This window comes from Caloenas nicobarica, chromosome 4 (assembly GCF_036013445.1).
Source record: "Caloenas nicobarica isolate bCalNic1 chromosome 4, bCalNic1.hap1, whole genome shotgun sequence".
Classification (NCBI taxonomy): Eukaryota; Metazoa; Chordata; class Aves; order Columbiformes; family Columbidae; genus Caloenas; species Caloenas nicobarica.
Window position 1 is genome coordinate 74,987,561 of NC_088248.1, and position 26,323 is coordinate 75,013,883.

Consider the following 26,323-nt stretch of genomic DNA (forward strand, 5'->3'; position numbering starts at 1 on the left):
TAGACATTGAACTCATTAGAAAAAGCATCTCAAGGAAGAATTCCCTCTGGTACATTGTCAAACCAGGAAGCTATGTCAAGTGACTTCTTGCAATGTGTCTAACAAGGTGATGCTATAGTACAAAATGGCAAATGTCAATCTAGAATTATTACAATATATAAAAAAGACTTCAGAGAAGATATTGTGAAGTTGCACAGTGAAGCCCTGGTTGGAGTACTATGCCCATTTTTATAAGTACCCGACTGTAGAAGTGTGCATACAAGAAAGACATGCATTTTTTTTTTTTCCTTAAAAAAAAACGAAAACATACTTCATGGTTGTATCCAGACATATATTTCTATGTTTCAATAACATAATTTATTCCAAATAATGTAAATGCTTATATATCCTTTATCTAGAAGATATTTGTTTAAAATACTCAAATGAAGAAACTTCCACCAACTCCTCAAGGACATTTCTCAGAGACAGATAGAGCTCACTGCTCAGATTTTTTTTCACAAAGAACGAACATAAAGATGCTTATTTTAGTTGACTATTGCAATTAATTTCTCTTCTTGCAATATATATTGTACTTTACAATTAGCATCTAAACATTTTATTTGGGCAACAATTATTTTCCTTTTTTAAGGATAATTAATTTAGTAATTATTAAAAGTAATTATTGACTTGCTAAATCAGGACTCCCCCTGGTATCTGGAAATTGTTGTTAGAGTATTTAATAGGCAGCTATAGGGTCTTTGCTCAGCACAAGATCCTGCAAAATGTGCAACCATAAGAAATACTCCTCACCAGAAATGAACTTTTAATCTCTGAGAAATGTTTTAAACTCATATATTACTTTACTTATGCAATGCTATTGGACTTATGACCAGACTTTGCTTGAAATGGATGTACAAGAGGAACAAATAGGTAGAGGTCAAAGCAGAGCTCAATTGTCAAAGAATGACAGGATCTTCCATATTTTTCCATATTCTATCTGCATGGGAATTTTTCTCCTTCTACTTAAATTTTCAAGTCCTTCATCTCAGTCAATGAAGCCTTCCGCCAATAATGTTCCAGATTGAAGCCCCCCAGGAAATTTTTCTCACTATGCCACTGGAAAGATGTCAGCAGACATGATTCCATTCCTCCATTCAAGCAGCAGCTCTAGTAGGTTCATAAGTATGAGCCCATGGAAAGATGACGAAAAGTTAAATTTTGTTCATTTTGGTGAACATGAGGTACTCATTCTTGACCATATGTGTAGCCAAGGGTACTGCCCATTAGATGTTAAAGCTTCTTTCAACAAGGTTCTTAGGGACATGGGTTAGTGTTAGAGTTACGTTGTTGCTGGACTCAATGTACTTGAGGGTCTCTTCCAACTGGAATGATTCTACGATTCTACGAATTTTGACCTTGCAGACCTGGCCATAGTTTAGTCTTTAATTTACATTATTACACATGGACATTATCTGCTATTTCAAAATGGAAATAGCTACTAAACTATATTATGAATTGCTGGCTTGCCAATTGCATTTTTACATCAGTGCTCATTTTTGATTAGACAAGCAAGAAAAAAAATATCTTAAACTAATAAGATCCTGTTACTTGCAGTTTCTCTAAGCACAAGTTATCATTTAATGCAGTAAAGTTTTTGGAAATTGAATTGAGAACTGCATTATTCTCCAGTTAAGGTTAGCGGGCCACACTTGAGGAGCTCCATGACAGTGACGGATGGGGAAATACCTTTCTCAGTTGCACCCACAAAACCTCCAGTCTTTCTTATCTGTCATTTACTGCACAAAGAAGGATATTCTTATGCTGACAGTGAGAGAGCTACAATCAAAGGCATAAAATCTGGTGTTGAAACTTGTAAATGCATCAGACAGAGGATGATTCATCTATTATGTACAGAGACATTGGCTATGAATTTCAGATTTGGAAGCAAATCAATACTTGGGTGAAAAAATTAAATATTGTTTTCTTAGCTCGAGCTGTGGTCTTGAAAACACTTCAACTGAAAAATGTGATCCATTACCATCTCTCAATCTAACTACATGAATTAATTAGACACCTGCATAAATGTTGACAGAATCAGGTCCCAAGTTAGTAGCAGCATTTCTAATTTACTGACTTTGTCATTCTAACAAATAAAGATTTTTAAAGCCTTTCTGTAGATGAGTTTTCAATGGCACTGAAAGTAAGATCACTGCCAACAACCTAGGCTGAACTGCTGCTGGAGAAAAACTGGGAAACAACAAAGTTAAATTACTTCTATTTAGTCTATTGATTATTATTTTTTTAATATCAGCATAATAGAAAAATAGCATATCACGATAGATGAATTGATGTCTTGCTAACAGCCTGCATTTTCTTTTGAACCATCCTGCTCCACGCAGAACACATTTTTTCAAAAGCTTTCTTGTTTCTCTCCCACCACACCCATATCTCCTACACATTCAAATTATGAAGTAATTACAGATTTTCTAAAAATAGATTCTCTATGGATTTTTTTCTCCTATGGTAATCAGTTTGTATTGCAATGTTTGTATTTAAAAACATAGCCACAAATTTTGTTTAGTGACATGTGAACAATAAATTCACTTGATAAACAGGAAAAGTTAGGTTACATAATAACATTATTTAAATTAAAAAAAAATGTTTAGGCTTTATTGTTTACAGCATTAGAATATTAAGTTTCATCACATGCAAGATTAAATGAATGCTTAGCTAATTTTATGCACTTTTATGGCCTTGTTACTTAGGCATGCAAATTCTTCACAAACTTAAGTAGATATGAATGTTAGTGACCTAGATATGAAGAAATGAGAGACAAATGCAATCAAGGTCAAGGTCCCTCCAGGTGCACAGGTTTCTAATTTCTAGTGGTATCAGTGGGAGTTGCAAACATCGGCTTGGTTTCATCTTACTTAATCCATAATTTTAGGTGCCAATCACCTGGTTGAAAGAGCCCTTAAGCGGCTGTAAAAAACTGGTCTGATTTGGGCAAGATTCTTCAAGAATGACATGGCAGTCTAAAGGTTTGGACCTCTAAACTGTTAAAATTTGAAGGAAGGATCCCTGAAAATCTCATTCAGGGAAGCTGTGCTTCTAAATAAACATTGCTGTCATGTATGTCAAGTAAATCAACGAAACTATCCAGGATGATTGGCAGTATTGTAAGCTAAGAGTTATCAGGGGACGCTAATAAAGCAAAAATCCATGCAGGCCACACCGCGTTACAAAAAAAAAAAACAACCAACAACCAAAAAAACACCAAACCAAAACCCAAAAAACCCCACAAACAAAACTCAACAAACAAACAAACAAACAAACAAGTTCTGTTAGGAAAAAAAGCCCAGCCATTATCTAGATTTTAGAGGGTTTAGTACAGGGAATCCACAAACGTATACCTTAAAAATTCAGAGTTTTGAATGAAATTTCGTCTAGTTTGGTTATTTATTTATTCATTTATTAAACCATTACATGGTTTACTAGTGGGAAGTTTAAGTATTTTATTCAGGTATTTAAAAAATAATTCCTATGGAATTTCTGACATATTCTGTCAAAGACAGCAGTTTCTCAGTTTAGCTTGAAGGATGTAAAAGGAATCAAAGATGACATCTTATTTAGCTTAAAGTGTTTGTCAAAGTCTGTTTCTAGAAGAATCATAAATTCCTTATCAGAAGATTCTACATGTTTAATAAAATGTTTATTAAATCTTGCTCTCATATCATATCGTAATTTTTAACATTTCAGTCATTATTATTATACTGCTAATTAAAAATAAAAGTGCTTATAAAGCTGTATTGATATAATATACAATATATAACAATATTAGACTAACCAGTTTTCTGAGAAGCAAATTTAAATATTTTGTGGCTCGGGCTGATGTATGCTTCCATTTATATATCTTTGTAGAACATACTGTGCATAGATATATCACACGTACATACATATATAAATAATATTTTGGTTGTCATGGATGAAGAAATGCCCATGTATAATTATATCTGGGTTTTACATCACTGGATTGGGTTTTCAGAGTGTTTATCATTCTGTGCTCAGAAAAGTGGTCTCTGACTTCTGTTACAGCTAAATACTCAATACAAATGTGAATCCTCATCATCAGTTCATAGAATCATAAAACCATAGAATGTCCTGAGTTGGAAGGGACCAACAAGGATCATCGAGTCTAACTCTTACATGACAACCCCACAGTTCACACCGTGTGTCTGAGGCCGTTGTCCAGTCTCTTCTTGAACACTGTCAGGCTTGGGGCTGTGACACCTCCCTGGGGAGCCTATTCCAGTGCTCCAGCACTCTCTGAGTGAAGAACCTTTTCCTAATGTCCAACTTAAACCTCCCCTGGCACATCTTCCTGCCAATCCCTCAGATTGTGTCGTTGGTCACTGAAGAGAAGAGTTCGGTGCCTGCCCTTCCTCCTCCCCTTGTGATGAAGCTGTAACTGCCATGAGGTCTCCTCTTAGCCTCCTCTTCTCCAGGCTGAACAAACCAAGTGACTTCAGCCGCTCCTCATACGGCTTCCTCTACAAACCCTTCATCAACTTCGTAGCCTCTCCTGGACACTCTCCAGTAGCTTTACATCCTTTTTATCCTGTGGTGCTCAGAACCGCACACAGTGCTCCAGGTGAGGATGTACCAGAGCAGAGTGGGACAATCCCCTCCCTGGGTATCAAACTCTATTCATCTCACATTGATCTCTCAGGAAAGAGGAAAAGCAAAATTAAGGCAAAATTTACAGCATGGTAGTTGAAGTGCTATGGCATAAAAAAGGATGAAACGCCAGCGTCCGAAGCACAAGGCCATCTTTTCTCTTCTTGCTCTTTACCAATTCTTTTTCCCATAATGAAATGGTTAAAGGATAAATGCAAAATAATGAAACTTCTTTACTGCACTTTGCAGTAAACACAAGACTTTCAGGAAGAATCAGCCTTCACTGCCAACAAACTGTACCACTGGCTTAGCTACACACCGTAAAACCAATGTTCTCAAGGTGCCTTGAATTTATGGCCAAGTCCTGACCTTCTGGCCCATATGTCTTCAGTAAATCTTCTGAGAATTCACAGAAAGTTCCTACTTAATCTGTGGGCATATGCCGCTACGCAGTATAGACGTGGTAGACAATCATGTAATGAAAGAGTACATCTCAATGCATACAAAGAGGACAACTAATGACGGCTGCAGGGACATATGTGCCTCACCAGTTCCAGATGTCTCACTCATTCTCCTGCCTACTTGTGCAAATAAGACCACATACAGCGAGTACCCCCAAAACATTATTGCTACTAAATGGAACTCCCTTCTACTAAATACTTCAGATAAACGGTAGCTGCAGTTCTTTGAAAAATCCCTTCAAGAAAACAGTTGCATTCTGTTGGACAAAAAATGGCTTATATAACATAAGCAAAACACTCCTTCTGGCTTTAGTTATAAGTTTGTGTGTATCTGTTCGTAGGTGTGTGTAGGCAAGGGGATGCATGGAATGCCAGTGTTTTTATTTTAAAATATTATTGTACAATTCACACTTATATTCGCAAAATATTCTGTTAGAGCTAGTCAATATTCACTGCATTTTTCTACCTATATTTTCTAGACTTGGTATATTTTTTTTCTACCTCCACAACCATCCTCCTTACTTTAAGAAATGGCTTTTTAAAACACAAGATGTTTTTGAGAAAAGATTTGAACAACAACTAGGTAATAATGGTTTACGAAAATGGGCACTTTTATTATACTAATCTACCATTCATTATCAAAGATATCTGGGTACATCCAAAATAGATAATCCTAGTCTTTTTAAACTCCCCTACAGTTAATTTGCCTCCAAATCCCCATATTTCTTTAATTTTGTCATCCTTATATCTTGACCTTTTTCCATTTCTGGAAGATCTTTAGGTCATAGAGATCAAAGCTGAAATAACTATTTGGGGTGCTCAGTGAATATCCTCCTTGAAGTACAGTCCAATATTTTAAGCACTGATTTGTGGGCTGTTGTGCACAGAAAAGGTATCGTTGCCCAGCTGCCCATAATGATACTGTATTTTTTTCTGAGAGGATGAATTAGCTCAGAGCCTGTCAGTGTAGATAATATAGTTTAAATTATTCCATTTACCTAGAGAAATGAAATAAAATTATCTCTTATTGTCGTCTTTCTGATGAGGAAACTCCCCTATTTCCACCGGCCAAACCATCATTTTCCTTTTGGCAAATTTTGCTTCTGTTTGTTCACCTGTTAATTGATACATTATACAACACCAGCCACAGTGCTGACCCCTGAAGCATCACAGGATTTATCTTTCTGCCTGCTGAGAAATGGTCATTTATGCTTTGCTAGTGCCTTGTAACCAGTTCTTAATCCATCAAAGGCTTTAACATTCACTCCATGGTTACCCATTTTCCAAACAGCTGTGTGTGCAGGACTTCATGAACAGCCTTTGAAAAATCTAAATCAATTACGTTATATTCTCCTTTAGTACTACATTCTATTTTTAAACTCTGAAAGTAGAGAGAAAAAGAAATAGTGTTTAAGCTTTTAGACACCATGGAGATTCATTCGTCTCTTATGTGTTGCATTTAATTGGTTTACAATATATTTTACATGGCTTCTTACTGTATTCCTCTGTACATTGAAGGCAGTCTCTGTTTAAAAATCGCTTGGATCAAACTAAGCGCTGGTGGAACACACCTTTGGGTATTCTCTGGTCCTTTTGTAAAACACCTTTTTTTAAATAATCCATTAAATATTTTTTTGTTGGTGATACCTTGACCTCTGGATTTCAGTTTAGCAAAACTTGAAAGAAAATTCTACAGTGCTTTGCAGAATAAAAGTCATAATTTCGTCAAAACCCCTGGATAAATGATCTCATGTTCTTGGGATGATAGTACCCAGAAGTTGTTCTATAACTACCTGAACCACCCATAAAACATGAATTTAACATAATTTATTTTTAAAATAGGTTCCATTTTGCAATTTTTAGCTCTCCCTCAGATTCAATATGCTCTTTTTTATTACAGCTATGCTTAAATTCATCTTCTTGCTTCTACATTTTGTTTGACTTCATATCACTGCTGAAAAATCTATCTTTACCACATTTTAGTATTAGCTTTGATAATATCATTGAGCTGCCTTTTCCTAGTGATAAATATCTTTAAAGTTTGTCCTAGTCACACTGATAAAACTCTCACAGGATTATTGCTGAATTGTCAATAGTGCTGATTTTGAGCTTTAGTTCGTTCTGATAAAGACAAAAAAGAAAATTGAGTTAAAACAGAAGTCAGAGACTGGCCTACTTAAAAACAGCTAGTTAAACAATTACTAAGATATTTTTAAACACATGCTAAGAACCGAAACTCTAATTTCTGATCTGAATTGGACAGTTTCAGATTTCCAATGTTCTTCCCAGAACTGAGGAACCCAACTGATATGGTAGTGGCTCTTCAGGATGGTTTTCAGACATCCCAACACTAAATGAAAGAGAACAAAAAAAAAATTGGAAAGCTTTTAGAGCCCCTCCCAACCAGTTCTTGTTCCATTTGTTTCGCTTTTTCTCCTTCATTTCCCTTTCACTCCCCTTCATTAAAGCCCTGCAAAGTCTGTTCTAGTTCCTAATCTAAATTCAACCTTCTGACCTTTAAAGAATGTCACAGCTTCATCTTGTCCCTGCATCTCAGAATTCTTGAAAAATAATATTCAACCTCATTGCCTGTTACGTGATTTATTTCTATGGACAATTCTTTTTACCTGTTCAGAAACTCATGCTGCTTCTCTTCAGTTGTTACAACTTCTCAAGCAACTGTTGACTAGACTTCTATCTCCTTATTAAAGTCAATGGGACGTTCTATGTTTTCTATGTTGAAGATGTCTCTGCTCATTGCAGGGGAGTTACACGAGGTGACCTTTTGAAGGTCCCTTTCAACCCAAATATTCTATGATTCTACTCTTAGTTGGGACAGAGTGCCGAGCTGCATGAATGATCTCAATATTCAAATAGAAATTGTATTGTCTGTTTTCTCTTATTCCTTTCCCTTTCTTTTCACCTTCTTCTTTGCCTTTTCTTTCTCCTCTCTTTTCCATTCCATGTTTCTCTACTACTTTTTTTTTTTTTTTTTTTGAGGGCCATCTGTAGCAGGATAATTTCACAGATAATTCTCTACGAAGACTGAAAAAAAGGATAAAATTTAACAAGAGCCATCAGCACAGCCGTGCCTACCGAACCCTGGGCTGTGTCTGACCCTGGTTCCCCTCGCTGGGCCTGATCCTGACTCCCACTGGTGGGCTGACATTCCAACCTGGCCTCAGGCCATCCCTGTCCCCACGGAGGTGCCCAGGCCTGGGGCTGCCCCCAGGGAGACCCTGGTCCTTGCTCTTTAGGAAATGAAGCTAAAGATATTGGTAAAACCCCAGAGTCTCCCCCCACCCTGAAAAACCACACGCACATACACACACCAAAAAACAACCAACCAAACAACATCCAAAACCAAAACCAAAAATCCCCAAACAAACAACCCATAAAAACCCAGCCAACAAAATTAGACCCTGAAGCTCTGTTTTTTTCCTGCACACAATTAACGTTCACTAATTCTTTGAGTTTTGTATCTGTTCCCAGCAAGCCCTGTAGACTCTGTGGTTTTATAGATTTCATTTTGGATTTATAAGAAAGTCAGCAAGTGAGAGTCATGTTTTTATTTTGGTTTTAAAGGAAGATAAAAGTATGCAATTTTAAAAAGACATTTAGCAATACGTCACTCCCTAATCTTGCTGTCAGAGATAAAAATCTGTCCTCTACCAAAGCGCTTAGCTATAAAGGCTGTGGCTTAGTCAAAAGCAAGAAAGCAAGCACTGAAACACTAAACAGACCCACCCTATGTATTCTAAAGGCTGTAAAATAAAACAACAAACAAATACAATTTTAATGTGAAACCAGTTATTAAACAAAGGTTTGCACAGTGGCAAGTTCTCAAAACCTGCCAGCATTGCTTTCATTAAAGATTAATTTTCTCCCCCTCCCAACATTAGCAAGGTGTTTCTCTTTCCAAAACACTGAATCCATATTTCTGTGGATCAAACCCAGCACTCATATAACAATATGAAATCCCTGAAAAAGAGGCTTAACAGAGGTTTTCCTTTCCTGAGCTGATAGTTAAAAGTAAATAATAATTATAAGAGAAAGGTAATGTGCTTATTTCCCTTCCTATGTCATTAAAATATTTTTCCCACCTTTAAAAGCACTTCATTTAGAAATAAATGTTCAGTTCAAAATAAGAGGGAACACAGATGAATAAGATAAAGTGTTCACAATTTTGTGTCTCATAGAGATTTTGATATGTGTACCTGTGGGTGGAGCCTGACTCCAAATAAATAACCCTCACCATTCTTGAGTGTTTGATAAAATCTGCACAGGATCTCAAGGTGATGAATAGAATGAATATATAAATATATGCATGTATTCACAGATACTTGTATCTCTACATCCATAGCTACACAGATGTATATGTAGACAGAGAGCAGTTTTGGGAGAGAGGGCAGGGCATAAAAGGGCAGGGAACAGAATGTGGTAGGACAGTCTAAATACCACTATTCTAGGATGATAAAATGAGTCAGTAAATTCTACTTTTTAATAAACTATCATAGAGAAATAATAATCAATGCCTTTGTAAATAGCATGAAAAGCTGCAGGTGGAAATTGAGCTGTAATATCAATGATCCACATTCACGTCTGGCATAAATCATTTTATCTTCACTGGCTCCAGTGAATTTGGGCACATTCTGTCTTCTGAACTTATGTTGCACAATTTGTACACGATGTACAATTCTTAACATTTAAAATATTTTTTTTATTACTTATAAGTTTACTTACCTTTTACAAAATACAAAATAAGTAAAAACTTTGAAGAGCAGAGACACAGTCTTAAGTATTCAATCTCAGCATTAACAAGTTGATGTGTTCAAGATCCACTTAGTCCAAAGCTTCTAGCACTTAGTTATAATTCAAATTATATCAAAAAGTGCATTAAATATGGAGTGTATTTACTGTGCCTATTATTGATCTATATAACTGCACTTTATAACAGTCGGTTACTCTGTTGAAAAATTATTAATGAAAAAAAATACAGAAAATTAGGCTAGAAATTTTAGCTGAATAAAAAGCCTGAAAATATGTTGTGTTGCCCGTGAAGGCAAAACCAGATTAAAAAAAAATAAAGGAGTGTTTTTCCCCAGTCTACCCTTCTAGTAGACTTTTATATTTTTATATAATCAATTTATTTTGTATAATCTATGTCTTTTATATAATCTAGTAGACTTCTATATTTTTTCAATCAGGTAACATATTTTCAGTTGCTCAAAGGTATTTTCAACGGAAAAATTGTTTTGTTTAGAAACATAACTTCAGTCACCAACAAGAACATTCACCTGCACAGGCCACAGACTAATGTTTGTAATGATTTTCTAGAGACACATAATACATAATCCACCAACTCAGAAAGAACTTGAAGAAAAGGCTGGGTATTATTTACTCAAATCATTGAAACTTTGATGAAGTAGACTAGCCTTGATGGGGTACTGAATCTCTTCTTTTATGTGGCTTTTGTCAATATGACTTCTGCAGTAACATTGAGTAGATAATAAAAAAATAAGAATGGTCATTAACTTGTTTGTATCTTGTTTTCAAGCACAAGTTCCCCTCTGAGTTACAGATTTCAGAGAACTAACTGAAAGTTTCAAGTGACTTAATATTAAATGATATTTCAAGTAAGCTTACCAGTTTCAGAGAGCAGTTTTGTAGCTTCCAGTACCTTCTCAGTATAAACTCCGGTTTCATAGTTTTCCATCTCTGCGTTAATGATGTGAATCACTCTGGCTGCACGGCCTCGGATGGCGCCCGCGGTTCTGTCCAGCGTATCGACATCCCCCTCTTGGAGAGCAATCACACACTTGTTCACATCTTCCAAAATATGGTTTTCTGGAATGTAGGAAAAAAAAAAAAATGATAGCTCATTTAATTTCATTCTTCCTCATAGCAAAGCTCCCTGATTTGGGGAAATGGCAAATGGCAGTATGTTAAAAAATTGATATCTATCCTTATCCAGGCCTGCAAAACAAATAGCATTCTGTGATACTATACCACATAAGAGTAAAAATCCCAAGAGTGATATTTATCTTTAAAGCGGACTGGGCTATACCCTTCCACCTATATTGTGAGTACTAACCTGTAATTCTATGATGAACAGTCACATTGGTTTCATGCATCACACTGAATTTTATTATAATGAAAGTGTAATAAAAATCAATTCAAGAAGAAAAACAATCAAATATTATGCAGATGCTCTAATAAACAGTTGGGCAATTTCTTGAAGATGAATTTACACATTCTTATAAACATTTAATATTTTGGGTGCATTTGTGCCTAAATATGTTACAAAAGAAAATAAATTTTTCATGACACGGTATAACCATATGTGACTGTCCATGTTCTGAAGTAAGAGTTGACACCACTGAGTCTACTCAGATGGTGTAATGTTAAGTAGGTTTACTGAAATCTGGGGACCTGCGTTGTTTTTTCTTGGCTCAGAATCCCACCATCTACTCTCACGTGCTGCAGTATCATGGTTTATGTAGTATTCTCACATACAGATAATCTGAAAGGATCAAGCAGATTTCGACTAGCTCAGACATTATTTCCTCATAGCCAGTACAGTTAAAAATCATTTCAATAATAAAATCATGACAACGTCAGATGTGAGCAAACTCACTCTGAGAAATTGAGTGACTCTAAACAACAACTCACTTTTCTGCCACAGACACCACTAAACTAAAAATGAAATGCTGCTCTTTGTAGTAGTAATAAATAAAACAGAATCAATCAGCGCACCAACTGCTTTTTGTTAGTTATTTTTGCCCACAAAAATAGAAGAATACGCTAATCTTCACTGATAAAAATCCCAAGGTTGGATCATTTAAGGGTTTCAGAAACGTTTTACGTTATGTTGAATTTTAAACTGTAACAACTCTGAATGGAAACTGGAAGTGCCCTGAGCTGCGAATCAGAATAACTTGTAAGGCTAATTCTTTGTTTGAAAAACTCTCTATCCATATCTAAAAAATGTTGTTTTGCTAAAATATTTCTTCACTATTTTCTACTCACCATTGCCATTTATCTTTACCACGGCATAACCAAATTTTGCCAAACAAGAAACACTTTCTGAATATGAAGAGATGCACCATTTGGACAATAAAGTAACTGACTAAAATTATGGTCAACCTTCTTTTGGTAGCCACCATATTAATACAACATGCCATCAAGTGTGATGCTTCATATGAAGAGGAAGAGGTGTCATTTCATGAGGTATCTATAACCAGACAGCAGCCCATTTTGAATGCTTCACTGGTTTAACATCCAAAAATAAAAGTACTCAGTGTAAGCTGAGCCTTCCAAGCTTACAGCTGGCAGCAACAGGCTTTCTGGACGCATGAGACATTTTCTCACTTCTAATAGATAAAGATGTCTGTGGATAGTATTGGAAAAAAATCTAAACCCAACAGAAATACTACTTCTCCTCTGCCTTGTGAAGTTTGGATCTAAGTCAAGACTATGTTTGATGTGAGAAAAACAAACAAAAAAAAGTCATTCATTGAAATAACTTCTGATTTTATGGATACAAGTGTTAGGAGTGAATAAAATCCTTGAACAAATAACCAAATGGCCATTTAGGCATGTTTGCCATCTCTTAGGCTTATGGACGGGGTCTGCAGTTTACAGCTTGGTCTGCCCTTTCCTTGTAGAACTAGGTCTGTTGTAAAGTGCTTTGCACCTTTAAATCTTAAATAAAAAAATTAAGTGCTACCAATTCTGAAGCATTCTTTTATTCTGAGAGCTCATTTTCATTTTCTTGTCATGGCTTGCAGTAAACACTCCAGCAGTGATGTTTGAACAGTTGAGTGTTAATTATACTAAACCAAACAATTCCATTACTAATAATAGTGGGATACGACAAAAAAAAACCAACAACAACAAAAAAATAAGGTTTATTTTTAAAGGATAAATATTTTTTTTTCCTCCAAAGGTCTGAAACTTTTATTAGAAAACCTAGGAAATGTCAAAGAACGTAGAATGAAACAGAAAATTAAGGCCAAGCTATTTCCTGAAGATTGGCTCTTCTGTGATGTGAAGTTTCGAGTAAGCTAAGCACACTGGGCACATTCTGTGTCCTTATTCACAACAATGAAACACACCTCTTTCAGATCATAATAGGAAAATGAGTTTTCTGCGGCAGACAATTAACCCAAGACATGCAGCACTTGGCAATTACAGTACTCATTGTGTATGACCATATTATAACAAAACACTCTGCTACAAGTTGTAGCACTTTATGAGGAGGATGGAGAAAACATCATGACTCAATGTCCTCCTCCATCCCTCTGTTATGTAACAACTAAGGTACTTTTTTTTGTAGAAGAGCTTGCTTTGCATTGTAATCCTTCCCAGCAAGGTCAGAGAGGTGCAAAAATTTGCTGTTTCTTATGCTACTTTACTTCTCTCCGGTTGCATTGCTACATCAATAACTCAGGGACACATAAGCGCTTCCCAGCTCTATGGAAATGTAGACGCTGGTCATGTCCTGACAACATGCCTAGATAGGACTCATATGCAGCATCTGCCTATTTCCCTTCTCTTTATACCTCTTCAGGGCCTGATAACCTGGTACAGATGATCAGAGGGCCAGGACTGTATGGTACATCTACCCCACTGTTTAGACACAGCTTATCTGAGCCAAGCGACGAAGCAAGGGAAGTTCTTCTTCCCTCCTGTTGCCTCCAACTGCACAAGGAGTCTGACAAATTTTTAAACACAGTCAACCTGCCACAGGTCTGGAACACATTTTTAAAAGGTGGCCAAAATCCTACTTTGTGCCTGAGTTAAAACAAAACTTCCCTAGAAATAAAAGCTCAAATAGGATGCTATTTTCTGGTAGATAAAAAGCTAACCATTGCTACTAGGGATTAATCGGCATGGCATAATTGCTCCTACTAACTGTAGAAGATCAGCATTCCAATAGGAATGATCTAATGGACTAATGATGCTTCAGTAATTATAGCTTTTCTCTGCTCTGACCCATTATTTTAATTTAGGAGTATATTTTTAGAAGTCCCTTATCCCGATACCTGAAACTGAGAGGAAATCGTCCACCGAAGTGATGTCGTCAACAGCTTCAGTGAGAACTCGCACTTGTTTCTCCCACTGATCTTTAAAGACGTCCATGTTGTCCTGTGCAACTTTGCTCTGGGGTCTGGCAGCCAATGTGAGCGCAGCATTTATTACCTGTTCAAAATCATTTGTTACGAGAAGTGGCGAAACTTTTTCACAGGAGAAAGAACAAATAGATTACGAACGGTGTTAAAAATATAGTGTTACACCCCATCTGATATGCAGGTCTCAAGATACAAATGTATTTTTCACAGTTCCTGGAAGGCAGGCAACAACATAATGACAAAGGCAAGGCTATAATCTTCATCTAGGCTGTTTTCCATGTCTCAGCTAACTGATGCTTTTTAATGCCAAGAGTACTTTTTAGCAGGCATCTTACTCACCTGTGGGCAGAGACTATCAATCTGTGTTGCTGCCATACGGACTAACTTCACACCTTCTTCATTATTTGAGATTGAACAGGCCAGATTTGCAACCTGCAATGAAATCAGCAGAATGAGAATTAAGTTTTAGGCAAGCAGGCCATTTTATACCTTTCTTTCTTCTTATTGAGCCTTGCCTAGAGCGAAAGAATTGTATACAAGAGGAACGATACAGCATCTTCTGTGCTGGTGAACAGAAACCCTTGTAGATTATTTTTTACTAGCAAACTGAACTACCGTTTTCATTTGATTTTTCTCAAAATCTTCCATTGCTGTCAAGTATTTCACAACCTCCTCTATAGCTTGAAAATAATCTCCTGAGAATTCACCTAGAGAATATAGAGCACCCAGACAAATAGCTATACACTTTCTTTCCTCAGAATTTCTTTTTGCTTTTATTAACCATGTCCGCTATGAATAACAGTAACCAGACTCATCCATATACTCCCAGCTTTGCAAAATGTAGAATCTTTGATGTCTTCACATATGGAATTGTGCTTTTCCACCCATGAACAAAATTCTGGTACTTTCACTGATACTGGGAAGTTACAAATTTCTCAAGTATCTTTGTTGTTTTGGATCTTGATGGTTTTATGCATGTTAAAATCGTTTTAATTCTCAGGTGGACCTATTTATTTCTATGTGATTGTCTGCCCTAGAGTAAATGTTCATTAGCAAAAGTATCACAACTCAATAATGTGAAATGTCTCAGCTGAAAGCCTTATTCTGTAATGTATGCCTGAAGATCTCAATCAAAGATGTAGGTATCTACATGTGCTTGCTCTGCACAGCTTTGGGAAGTCCGAACCTCACAAGACTCAAGGTTGTTTGGATAAGATGAAGACACGGGAGATTTAGAGAGACACTTGGATGAGACCTAGAAATCAGACCACGACTCCAGACACCACAGAGCTGCATCCCTGTAGCTTGGATGCAAGTGGCAAAGCATGCAGATAATGTTCTCCCAGTTCATATAGGTGCTTCTTGCAAAAAAAAAAAAATCCATTCCCAAAAGCTTTGTGTGAAGTCCATGATTCTGCTATGGGTTTTCCAAACAGCAATTCATAGAATCATAGAATAGAATAACAGAATTGTTTTAGTTGGAAGAGACCCTCAGGATCATCAAGTCCAACCATAACCTAACCTAACTCTAGCACCCTTTCTGTGAAGAATTTTTTTTCCTAATATCCAATCTAACCCTCCTCTGGTGCAACTTTATGCCATTTCCTCTTGTCCTATCACTTGCTACTTGGGAGAAGAGACCAACACCCTCCATGCTACAACCTCCTTTCATGTCACAGTGCACATGACTAAGATCATCGGTGATATTAAATTCACAAGTGTACACTCTGGGAGAGGAGAATACAAGATGAATACAAGCCAAAAGTATGGCTCCTCACTCTGATCTACATTAAAACAAACTTATAATATTTTAAGTATGCTTCCTTGATTCACTGTGCCCAAAGGCATAACTATAAGTTGGAAATGATTCATGAATTAGCTCAAATACCCCCGTCTTTCCAATTTTCCTCCAGTCTCCCTTTGTGGTATTAATCTGTTCTCGTCTCCAGTGTGCATCGCCACGTTAGCCCTGGTCCATCTGTTTTGCATAGAACGTATTTCACTTCACAGTTATGTAGAACGTGGTTCGCATATATCACAGTGCCAACGCCCATGCACGAAAAGAACCCAAGGCTTCAAAGAGTCTTGCAGGCATTTCCTAGTCAAGATTTTATCATAATGTCGTGGTTTTTATTTTCATTTCATGATTAGACAAGTGAGTTAGTCTGTTCGTTAACAGCCTTGCAGCACTCATGTCAAAAATGTTCTCCTGACATCTTTTAATTAATTTACCATTTTCTGTATCACTTCTTTGCACACATCAAACAAACCACTTTAATCTTCATGAGAAACAAAACCTAAGCAGGATAATAATTAGAATGCAGTAACACGAGTGGAAATTACAGGCCTTAAAAACTCGCAAATGGTATTAAGTTTGGCAAAGTTATCTTCTGTATTTTTTTCAGATTGCCCTTTCGTTTTGTGATTACCATGATGAAAATCTATCCTGAGGCTCCAGATGCACCATGTATCTTACTTTTTCTCAGATAGCAGTGAGATATATGACTGAAAGGGGCTGGGTATCATGAAGTGGCAACCAAACCCTTAGGCTGGTCTTTGAGTTCTCTTGGAAGACATCTTCACAGAAAAAAAACAACCAACCAACCAACAACAACAACCAAAACCAAACCAAAACCAGAAAAAGACACAAAAAACCCACAAACAAACAATGAAACAACAACAACAAAAAAACCCACTACTGTGAAAATAAAAATTATTTCTTTGTCTCTATTAATTACTGTTTCAGTAGAATCTGATGAGATAATATTTGGATATTGTGAAGTGTCCTAGTTTTCCAAGGAAGGATACAGAGATAACCAGGGAAAAATTTTTTCTCTCTCTTTTTTTTTAAATGAAATTATTTAGAGTTCAGTACATTGTTTTGGATGTTACTATCAATACAGAAAGAGCAAAAATGTAATCTACAGCTACATTAAATAGGCATCAAAAGAGCATTACAGTTATCTGTTTAAAAACAATAATTATACATATAATGAATAATCTTAATTTAAATAGTTTCCGTGGTATATTTCAAGTCCTGTATCATCAGCAGTCAGAAAGCAATATTACTTTCACAATTCAGCAGGGAGTACCAGCCTATACCATGGGAAGATCTGATTATGTCAAATGAGCATACAGATAAGCAAATCCTACAAAGGTAGATGCAATCTGGATAAAATCGAATTTAGCATTACAAATCAGAAAAACTATGACTTTACCCAAAACTTATTTTTAAAGCAGGGCAAGAAATAGACATTACTTGCAAAAGGCTGTGTTTTGGTGCTGCTGTGTAAGCATGGATCTGTGAAACAGCACAAGTTCTAAGTGCACTCAGTCACCAGATACAACACTATTTAATTATTTTGACTGACTTTCTTAACAAATACACCATCAAGTTACTATCGATTAAGGTTCTTGGTGCTGCAAAATCCATACGCATGCACATAAAGCGTGAAATTATTCAACATGTTTTAGCCTACTATAAATTCAGCAACTTCAGATATTTTTCCTACTTAAAACTACGAACAAAAAAGCTTAAACCAAATTCCACCCCACGTAGCTGAGATATTTTGTATAGATGCTACACTGATTACTTTGGATAACGGACAAAAAGAAAAAAGGAGGTTCCAGAGACTGTTTCAGATCTTTGGTTGACTATCTCATCCTCTAGATGTACCCAGTTTATTACTTAAACTTAGATTATAGCTGGCTCTGATGATTGTTGACAAAGGTATTACTGAAATAAAAGAGGTTTTAATGGTGCATTATAACTTGTTTGGCATGTATGTATTTAATATGAATGTTTTCTGAAGAACTCAACACTCTTTAATTTTGGGAATTTGTTTAATACACCACTCCTGAGTTGGATGGAACAGAAAAAATAGAAAGGAAAATAAAAAGGCTGTATGTTATCATAGCTGCCAATTTGCCAAAACTTTGATTTGACAGCCTTTCACTTCAAGTGCTCTGTCTCCACTAAAACATTGAAGAGGAGATTTCATGTGAAGCTGTGGAGCTAACCAGGTAATTTTTTTTTTTTTTTCTGTTTACTAATTTCCTTGAGCATACTGAATTCGCTGATTGCCTAAACAGAACTTAAGTTTGTATTAAGATCAATGTGAACTGTCTGAAAAGTATTTATATGAATGAATACATTTTAAATACCAAAATCAATGAACTGTGAATCAACCTTGAAATGCATGGGGAACCTAATAACAGTGAAGCTGCTGTGTAGATAAACATTATTGTTCAGAATTTCAGGTCTGCTAAGCTACTCTTGTACCATCAAAACAATTGCTAAATACCTTAAACCTGTCCTGCAAGAGCACGGAAAAGTAATGAGCAAGAAATTATACACTCCAGCTCCAGTGACGCTGTATTTTTCTGCAATCACTAAAGCCACTGAACCAGTTCTAGAACTGGAGAGGTCGAAAACTCTGTACTAACTCCTTCAAATTAATTGGCTATCATTGGCACAAATAGCCCAAGATATAATTCTGCAGTTTGCTAGGTATGTACCTTTGATCCTGCAAATAGTTCCAATTATTTAAAATATATGCAGGATCAGTCCCAATAAAATGTATTTGCATGTATTTGGTTGCATTTCACCCTCAAGCTGTTTCCTACTTTGAATTAGTGTTTTTTCATTGCATTTGCCACACAAACTACCTAGGACAGGAAAAGTGCCATAAAATTGCACCCCAAGTTTCAAAAGCAATCAAGGATCTTTCATACCAATTTACTTTATTTTTACACTGATGAAAATCAAGTGTATTTACCTTCTGTTGTGCTTCTGAACTAGATTATTTCTAATTTTGACTTGTACACTTTGTATTATTAAAGGTAATTATGACAATCATGATGTATTGACCTCTGGTTCAAACTTAAATTCAAAGATTTATTGTGGTCACTCTGAATTTAATAGATGTGAAAAGTTCCAAAAAATAAATTCATCATTTGGAGCAAAAATGTAAAAAAGGGGAGCAGCATATGCTATAGCAAAGGAACAATATCATAACAAAGGCTGTAGAATGTTGCAGCTAATGTAAGTATTCTATTTTTTTTTCTTTTAATCTTTTTTTTTTCTACCATAGATTGCTTAGAAGAAAGGGTACAAAAAACTTTATTCAGATTCCCCAACCATTTAACCATCCTAAGGTAGAGAATGTAATCTATTTATATCTCAGTTTTGTGTATTCTTTGTAAATATTTGTTTTTAACTTTTGTTATATACATCTTTCTTATTTATGTCATTTATTTTTTTCACTGTAATTAATGAATCCAAATATTAGGAATAAGAAAATTTACAGCTAGGTTTTTGGTTTTTTTGGTTTTTGGTTTTTTTTAGGGAAACATGGAATAACTTAAAAAAACCCTCAAGACACCATCAAAATTACCTATCTACACCACACATTTGAGAAATCAAAACTTCTGGGTTATTCGGCTTGCATTGAAGGTGATTTAAGTAAGAGACTTCTATAATATTTGTGGCAAGCTAAAGTCAAGCAAATAACCAGTTACTGTGTTCCAGCTGATGAGTGGTAACTTGCTGAACTGTGGTATCTTGACTATTTGCAATTATTTATCCATCCACTGAGTAAATTATCCAGATATTGCTACAATCTCAGAACCCTTCAAAATTTTGACATATATTAATGTCGGTACTGCTGTAGGCAGCCCAGTGACATTCATGGAACAACAAATAAGAGATTTTTTTTTATCAAAGGAGAGCACAGAATTGAAGCTAAGTTACCCAAGATCTTCAGCTTATTTATCCTCTTTCTATTCACTCAAGCATTATATTATGAGCAAAACTCTATTTGTCACTAGACGGGATATTTTTGCACATACACAAACAAGTGCCAAACCCCAAAATGTCACTGAGAGTACATATCGCAGCAGATTCCTCTTCCTCTTCATGCACTGCAGTGTCAATTTGTACTATCAAGAAAATATTAGACTTTCCCAGTATCTATTCCATATGGCATGGAGGGAACCTTGTACTGGTTAACATTGCCAATTGTCCCTCATTTATATTAACCAGTCACATAGTTTTATCGAAAATAAGACCTGTATTTTTAAGTTGTTCGCATGTACATACATCCACATATATTAAAAAAAAAATCTAATTGCACACAGCAGTAAAAAATGCATTTGTTCTGCAAATTACTAATGATCTGATTTATGGGGTTTAATGTTTCCTCCAAAATTTTTTTAATACCACACCCTGAACATATTTAATGTAAACTTCTCAGACATTTACAATACTCTGTACAAACCTAAGCAGGGTGGTAACAGCAGGATGTTAGAAAGCTACAGAGAATTTTAAGCACGACAATTAAATATTTTATTTCATGTCTTGTATGCTGCCCACGGAACTCATGAAAAACTCTTTTCTTCTCAAAAGGTCAACAGCATATTCATTCGTATTTACTACAGGAATAAGGCTTTTCTACTCACTCGAACTTCCTTCAGACTTCCCCCATATCAGATTTAGTTGAAAGAGCTTTAAGAGATTGCTGCTTTTGGTAAAGTTCAAAGTAACTCTGATTTTAATAAAGTCAGTGGGTCTTAGACTGAGATTTTCAAAAGAAACTTAAGAGTGTTAGAAGCCTCACGTGTACTAGAACCTCAACTCAAAACGCAAAAGGATATTCACTAGGAGTAAATACTGCTGCTTTTTTTTTTTTCCCCCTTTTCTCTTTTTAGATGGAATTTGACCATCCAACTCTCTTCCTGAAACAGAGCAAATTTCTACACCACACTGATGAGCCACAACCGTGATAAACATAGCTGATTGCAAGCACAAGAGACTCCCTACTGTGATTCAAAGACCTTCTAAAACAAGAGGGGTACAATGTTGGCGTGCATCTGTGATTTCAGACCCACTTTCCAGGTCATCGTGATTTCTCAGTAGGATCAGCCCAAGAATTTGCCATGAAACACAGGGGAAAGCAAATTGATTACAGAAAAGGCAGGTGATCGTTTCAGAGCATTTTCCCAATTTGCACCAAAGAAAATAACTCTGTAAATGTCTTCAGTTTCATTTGTAAAATTATTCAAGCAATGCTATTGTGCACTGTCCAGAGCAATCACCCTGCATCCTCAGCTAGAACAAACAGCTCAGAGGTGCTCCAGTTACCATACACGAAGACCTGATCCCACAATTAATAGCCTAGGCATGCATCTGTTAGGGCTTCTGTGCTCCAGCATGTCTCTAAATAGCTGGAAATCCAAGTACCTTAGAAAACTGGGTGCAGATGTTGATTCCAAGAGTTGAAATCGATAGAAATTCTTTCTGCTTTGATAGAAAGCTCCCTACAGAATTACAGATGATCCTCTCTCATTTCATAAGAGTGTGCTTCTGAGGCATTCAGCTGGAATATAATTAATTGATAATAGTAGAGGGGAACCTGCATACACCCCAGCTGGCCAGCGGGGAGGGAGATGGGGACAGCAGAAAAGGGCTTCTCTCCTGAGGTTCCTTCCCGCAGGAGCTGGGAAGTGCACTGGGGCACTCAGCTTCACATATATAGGATCTCTCCCTTCAATTATTTGCTCACTACGCTGATGTAATTTCTGAATTTTATCTGTCTACATGTGTATCCATTGCTGAAGAAATGAACTGCAAACAGCTGTAGTAAACCAAGCAGAAGAGCAGGACTTAAAAAAGAACAGTTAAGACCAGATTCCTACTTTAATTTTAATTGGTCTTGAGCAACATAGCATTACACTGATGAAATGCAGCTAATCTTTCTCCTACAAGAAAGCAGCTTATAAAGCTGTAGGGGATCTGTTCTCTATTGTCCACCCATTCAGGTGGGCCATGAAGTTGATATCCTATTCCAAACCACATAGACTGCCAAGTCTAAGTAGTATACCTGGAACGGATTAATCTGATTTACTGAATTTCTGAGTTAAGGGTATAAATGCATTTTACATTGCAATAGTACGTATTTATTTTCTTCCTTTCACAGAAAGCAAGTGTAAAATGTCCTGCTACACAAATTCTTTCTGCACAGGTTGGAGACCAGTGACCCATCTCGGTGCTCTTTTACCTCTGTTAGCAGGATCAGGGTACATTTCTATTTAATTTGGCAATAGCTAAAGGCTTTCTTGCACCATTCTTCTATACCTGGTCTATTCACACCAAAAAAACAGTGGACGAAGAATACAGAGGTACACCAAAAACTATAGCAGCACCTCTAAAAATTCAAACAACAAAACCTTTAGCCAACAGTAACAATTATAGTCCAAAGCATGCAAAATGAATGAAAGAATTTCTTGTTTTGGTTTACCAACAAATGAGGAGGAAATTCAGGGTGTTTGTGTATTAATCCTTTCTGGTCAATCTGCAATCAAGACCATTGTTATTAAAACTCATGAGTCATGAACAATGTTTACTGAAATACTCAACGGATGAGAGGACAGTTAGTGTCCTATGGAAACAAGATTTACAGGACTGCAATGTGTAGGAGTTGATCCCATAAAGCAATTTTGACAACATAGCCCTGGCAGTGCTATAATTAATAGATATTAATAGCAAGTAGTTACCAAAGCAATCTACCTATCTAATAATAGTCCACTACTTTGGCAAACCATTCAGTGACCCTAGAATAGAGATGCATGCTTGACCAGGCTCTGATAATTAAACATTATATTATCAGGAAGCTGTATTTTGACAGCTGTTGAAGAAAAACAGGGGATTGTAGTAAGAACTTGAAAAAGTTCACGATAGTAGCAGAAGCTTTGAAGATATTAACGCAGTGTGATATCAGACACCCCAGGGTATAAACAGATCACAAATTATAATTACTGATTCTTAAAGAAGCATAACTTGCAAATTATACAGAACCAATTTTAGATAGCTGACCAATGTAGATGGAGGTGAACTTGGCAAAGGATGCAAAGAATAACAAGGAGGGCTTCTACAGGTATGTTAACCTGAAAAGGAAGCTCAAAGACAGCGTAAGCCCCCCTGATGAGCATGACTAGAAAACTGTGATGGTCATCTCCTAAAGTACATGAAAGTCCACACCTGCATTGAGACAAGTGTCCCAAGTGACCCACTGAGGGAGAATTCTTTTTTTTTTTTTCTTTATTTGGCCTTCTTGACATCCTGGAAGCACTGGTCAGCACAACCACTTATTCAGCCACAGCTCATCATGATGCATTTGTCCAGCCACCAAAGGAAACACAGATAGGAAACACGGAAAGAGGCTTTGAAGATGAGGAAATTAAAGGGGTTGAAATAATATGGGCACAAATGGAAACTAGAGACAATACAGAAGTAGAAATGCGATACACCATCATAAGGACTGGAGGAAAAACTATAGGTATTGCATTAGAAGAAAGATTGCTCGTGTGAAACAAATCGGAGATTATCATTGTAGTGGGCATATAAAATGCAATTTTTAATTTTTGTTTTTAAGAAAATATATTCGCTCCCTTGCTCATAGACAAAACCTTGTAAAATACCATGATTGTCTTCATGGAGTGAATGAAGAGATTTCTGTTTGGATTAATATTTTAAAGGCTTACAAAGTCACATTGAGAGAAAGATTGATTTTACATGTATCCAATTTTTGTGTAGTAATAGTCCATAAAATGTTTTTTACAATAATTTAGTAATGGTTCAACGGTAATGCAAAATGATGTCATCTGCCCAGAACAGACAAGGAAACAGAACTAGATGTTCCCATTTCCATTCCTCCTGTCAGTATGTTTTAACCTTGGCATGAAGAGAGCTCAAATTGGCTCGAAACATCATTTAGTTTTTACTCATCTGCTTAGTAGCCCTTTTTCTTGCTAAAACATCTCATTTTCTCTTCTAAAAGTCATATTTATGATAATTATTTTACAGCATGAGTATCTGACACAAAGAAATAAAGACCCAGAATATTTAACAGAAAAACAATATATGGATTTAAACGGTATTTTCCCATTTCTGTATTACAAAAAGTTAGTAAGCCAATCATTCCTCCCTTTTTTGTCCTATCACTGTATCGTCATACTTCTTGCATGATCAGAAACAGAGATGACTTACATACATTTGTTTAACAGCATCTATTTATACCAGAAAGCTAACCACAACTAAGGCATAGACCTGAGCACTTGCACACACACATCCACCTTTTTCACCTGTAAGCATAATCCTTAGCAGAGTTTCAGCCTAAACTACCTCATCCGTATAACACACGGTCTCTCTTATATCTATTAAAAAGGTGTGGGCAAAAGAGATGGCACTGAGAAACCTTACATCTTGATCTGTTCCAATAGGTAAGTAAAGGACAACAGGGTGAGAAAAAACATATTTACATTTACTTCTTTCTCCTCCTCTGAAAGGAGAATACATTAAAAAACCAAACAAATCAGTATTAATTGTTCAATGTGTTGGAAATCATATCCTCATATTATATTTTCTCTTAATTTAAGACTGCATTCTTCTGTTGGCTTTTCTTTTTTCTTAGAATTTTGGTTTTGGTTACAGTACTAATAAGAATGCGGAAATTTTCACCTTAGTTGTAAACTCAATCATGTGGTTTATTTGATTAAAAACTGTTACGTTCTGGCTCAATCTTATATTTTATCCCAATTGTCACACATTTGCAGTTCTATGCACAAAAGCTGATTACCTTTTCAAAGGATCATTATTAGCTCATTCATATCCAAAACCATTTGAACAAAACCAGGATTATGTACTGTGTATTAGAGTGTTGTTTCTGGCTTTTTCTTTGACTCCTCAAAAAAAAAAAAAACAGAAGTCATATGAATGCAGCTTACACACAAATAGTTTTTAATAATGACTTTTTATACCAAGAGTTCTTCATGTGACTTTTAGCATTAAATGGGAAAAAATGTATAACTAAGAAATCAAAAGTGATGTCAAAATTCTAAATAGGACTGCAGAGATCTTTAATTCACTGTGTTCTGATTTAAGGTCTTGGTGTGTAGTGATCAGTATAATAAGTCCATTGTCTTTGCTATCAGACTTAATGGCAATTATCTGTATGCGTTTGGGCTCCTTTGCAGTCTGTGGCCAGTGGGTCCATGATAAGACTGCAGAGAGTCTCTCTAACAGTCCATCTTAATAATTTTTTAAGCTTTTAATTAATTTGATTCAAACTAACAGGTAAGTCTCAGTTTCCCAGTGAATATTAAATTCTTGAAAATTCAATGAAAATAGGAAACAGTTTTGAGGACACAACCTTATTAGCCTCTTAATACTGCTTTGAGGAATGAGTTTAAACTGAGGAATCTGCGTAGGTGAGCGATTTCATAGATTCTCTGGGAAAAGCTTTGGCTGGATATGCCTCTTGACAACGAAATACAAATCTCTAAGAAACCAGGATTCATACTGACCAGCATTTACTGAACTCTTGTTTAATAAAAGACAAGCTTCTTCCTACAAAATACAGCAAGAGTTCCACATCGGAAAAAAGCCTTTAACTAGGAGGCAGGAGAGTTACTGTGTTTTTGAGGGGTTACACGTTGGTTATAGGAAAACAGGTTTGCAGTAAGAAGATATTTTAACATGCTTTTATAAGGGACTCGTGACCTCTGTAATATGTTGAAACTAATACTTTTAATATCGCTGCGGGCATATAAAACTCTAGGTTAGGCTGAGGAATTGCTCTGGCACTTTGGTTTCTTGTTTCTGGAAGAACTTTTCAGTAAATCACCTTTAAAATAAGCCACAGGTGAATGACTGAATGAATTGTGAGAGTAGATTTTTCCCCTGTGTTGATTAGGAAGTTATCCTTCATCAAATCACAAGTCATCAAGATCTGTCTTCAGATTAAATGATTTCTGAGGCATCATTCTGGAACGGGAGAAAACTCAAACCCAGGAAATGCAAGGACACATAGAATAAAACAGACCATTCTTAAGTCTCCTCTCAGGCCCATTCCATGCTGTTTGAGAAGCATTAATTGCACCCAGATAAAGTGATGGATGAAAACAGTACTTTTTTTTTAACCCATAGATTTCCTATCTGTGGAGCAGGTGAAGAATAACACCTCCCTCTGTACTCTATCTAGGAGCAGGAAAATAAATTTTCTCTTAATATTGGGA

General features: G+C 36.1%; 1 protein-coding gene across 1 annotated transcript in view; it reads right to left on the reverse strand.

Moving 5' to 3' along the window:
* CTNNA2 (catenin alpha 2) overlaps nt 1-26,323 on the reverse strand; it is a 498,767-nt gene that overhangs the window by 49,795 nt on the left and 422,649 nt on the right. The window contains exons 10-12 of the mRNA XM_065633244.1: nt 14,591-14,683; nt 14,165-14,321; nt 10,764-10,964 (exon numbers count right to left, since the gene is read on the reverse strand). Of these exons, the coding sequence (XP_065489316.1) occupies nt 10,764-10,964; nt 14,165-14,321; nt 14,591-14,683 (451 nt within the window). The remainder of the gene's footprint in view (nt 1-10,763; nt 10,965-14,164; nt 14,322-14,590; nt 14,684-26,323) is intronic.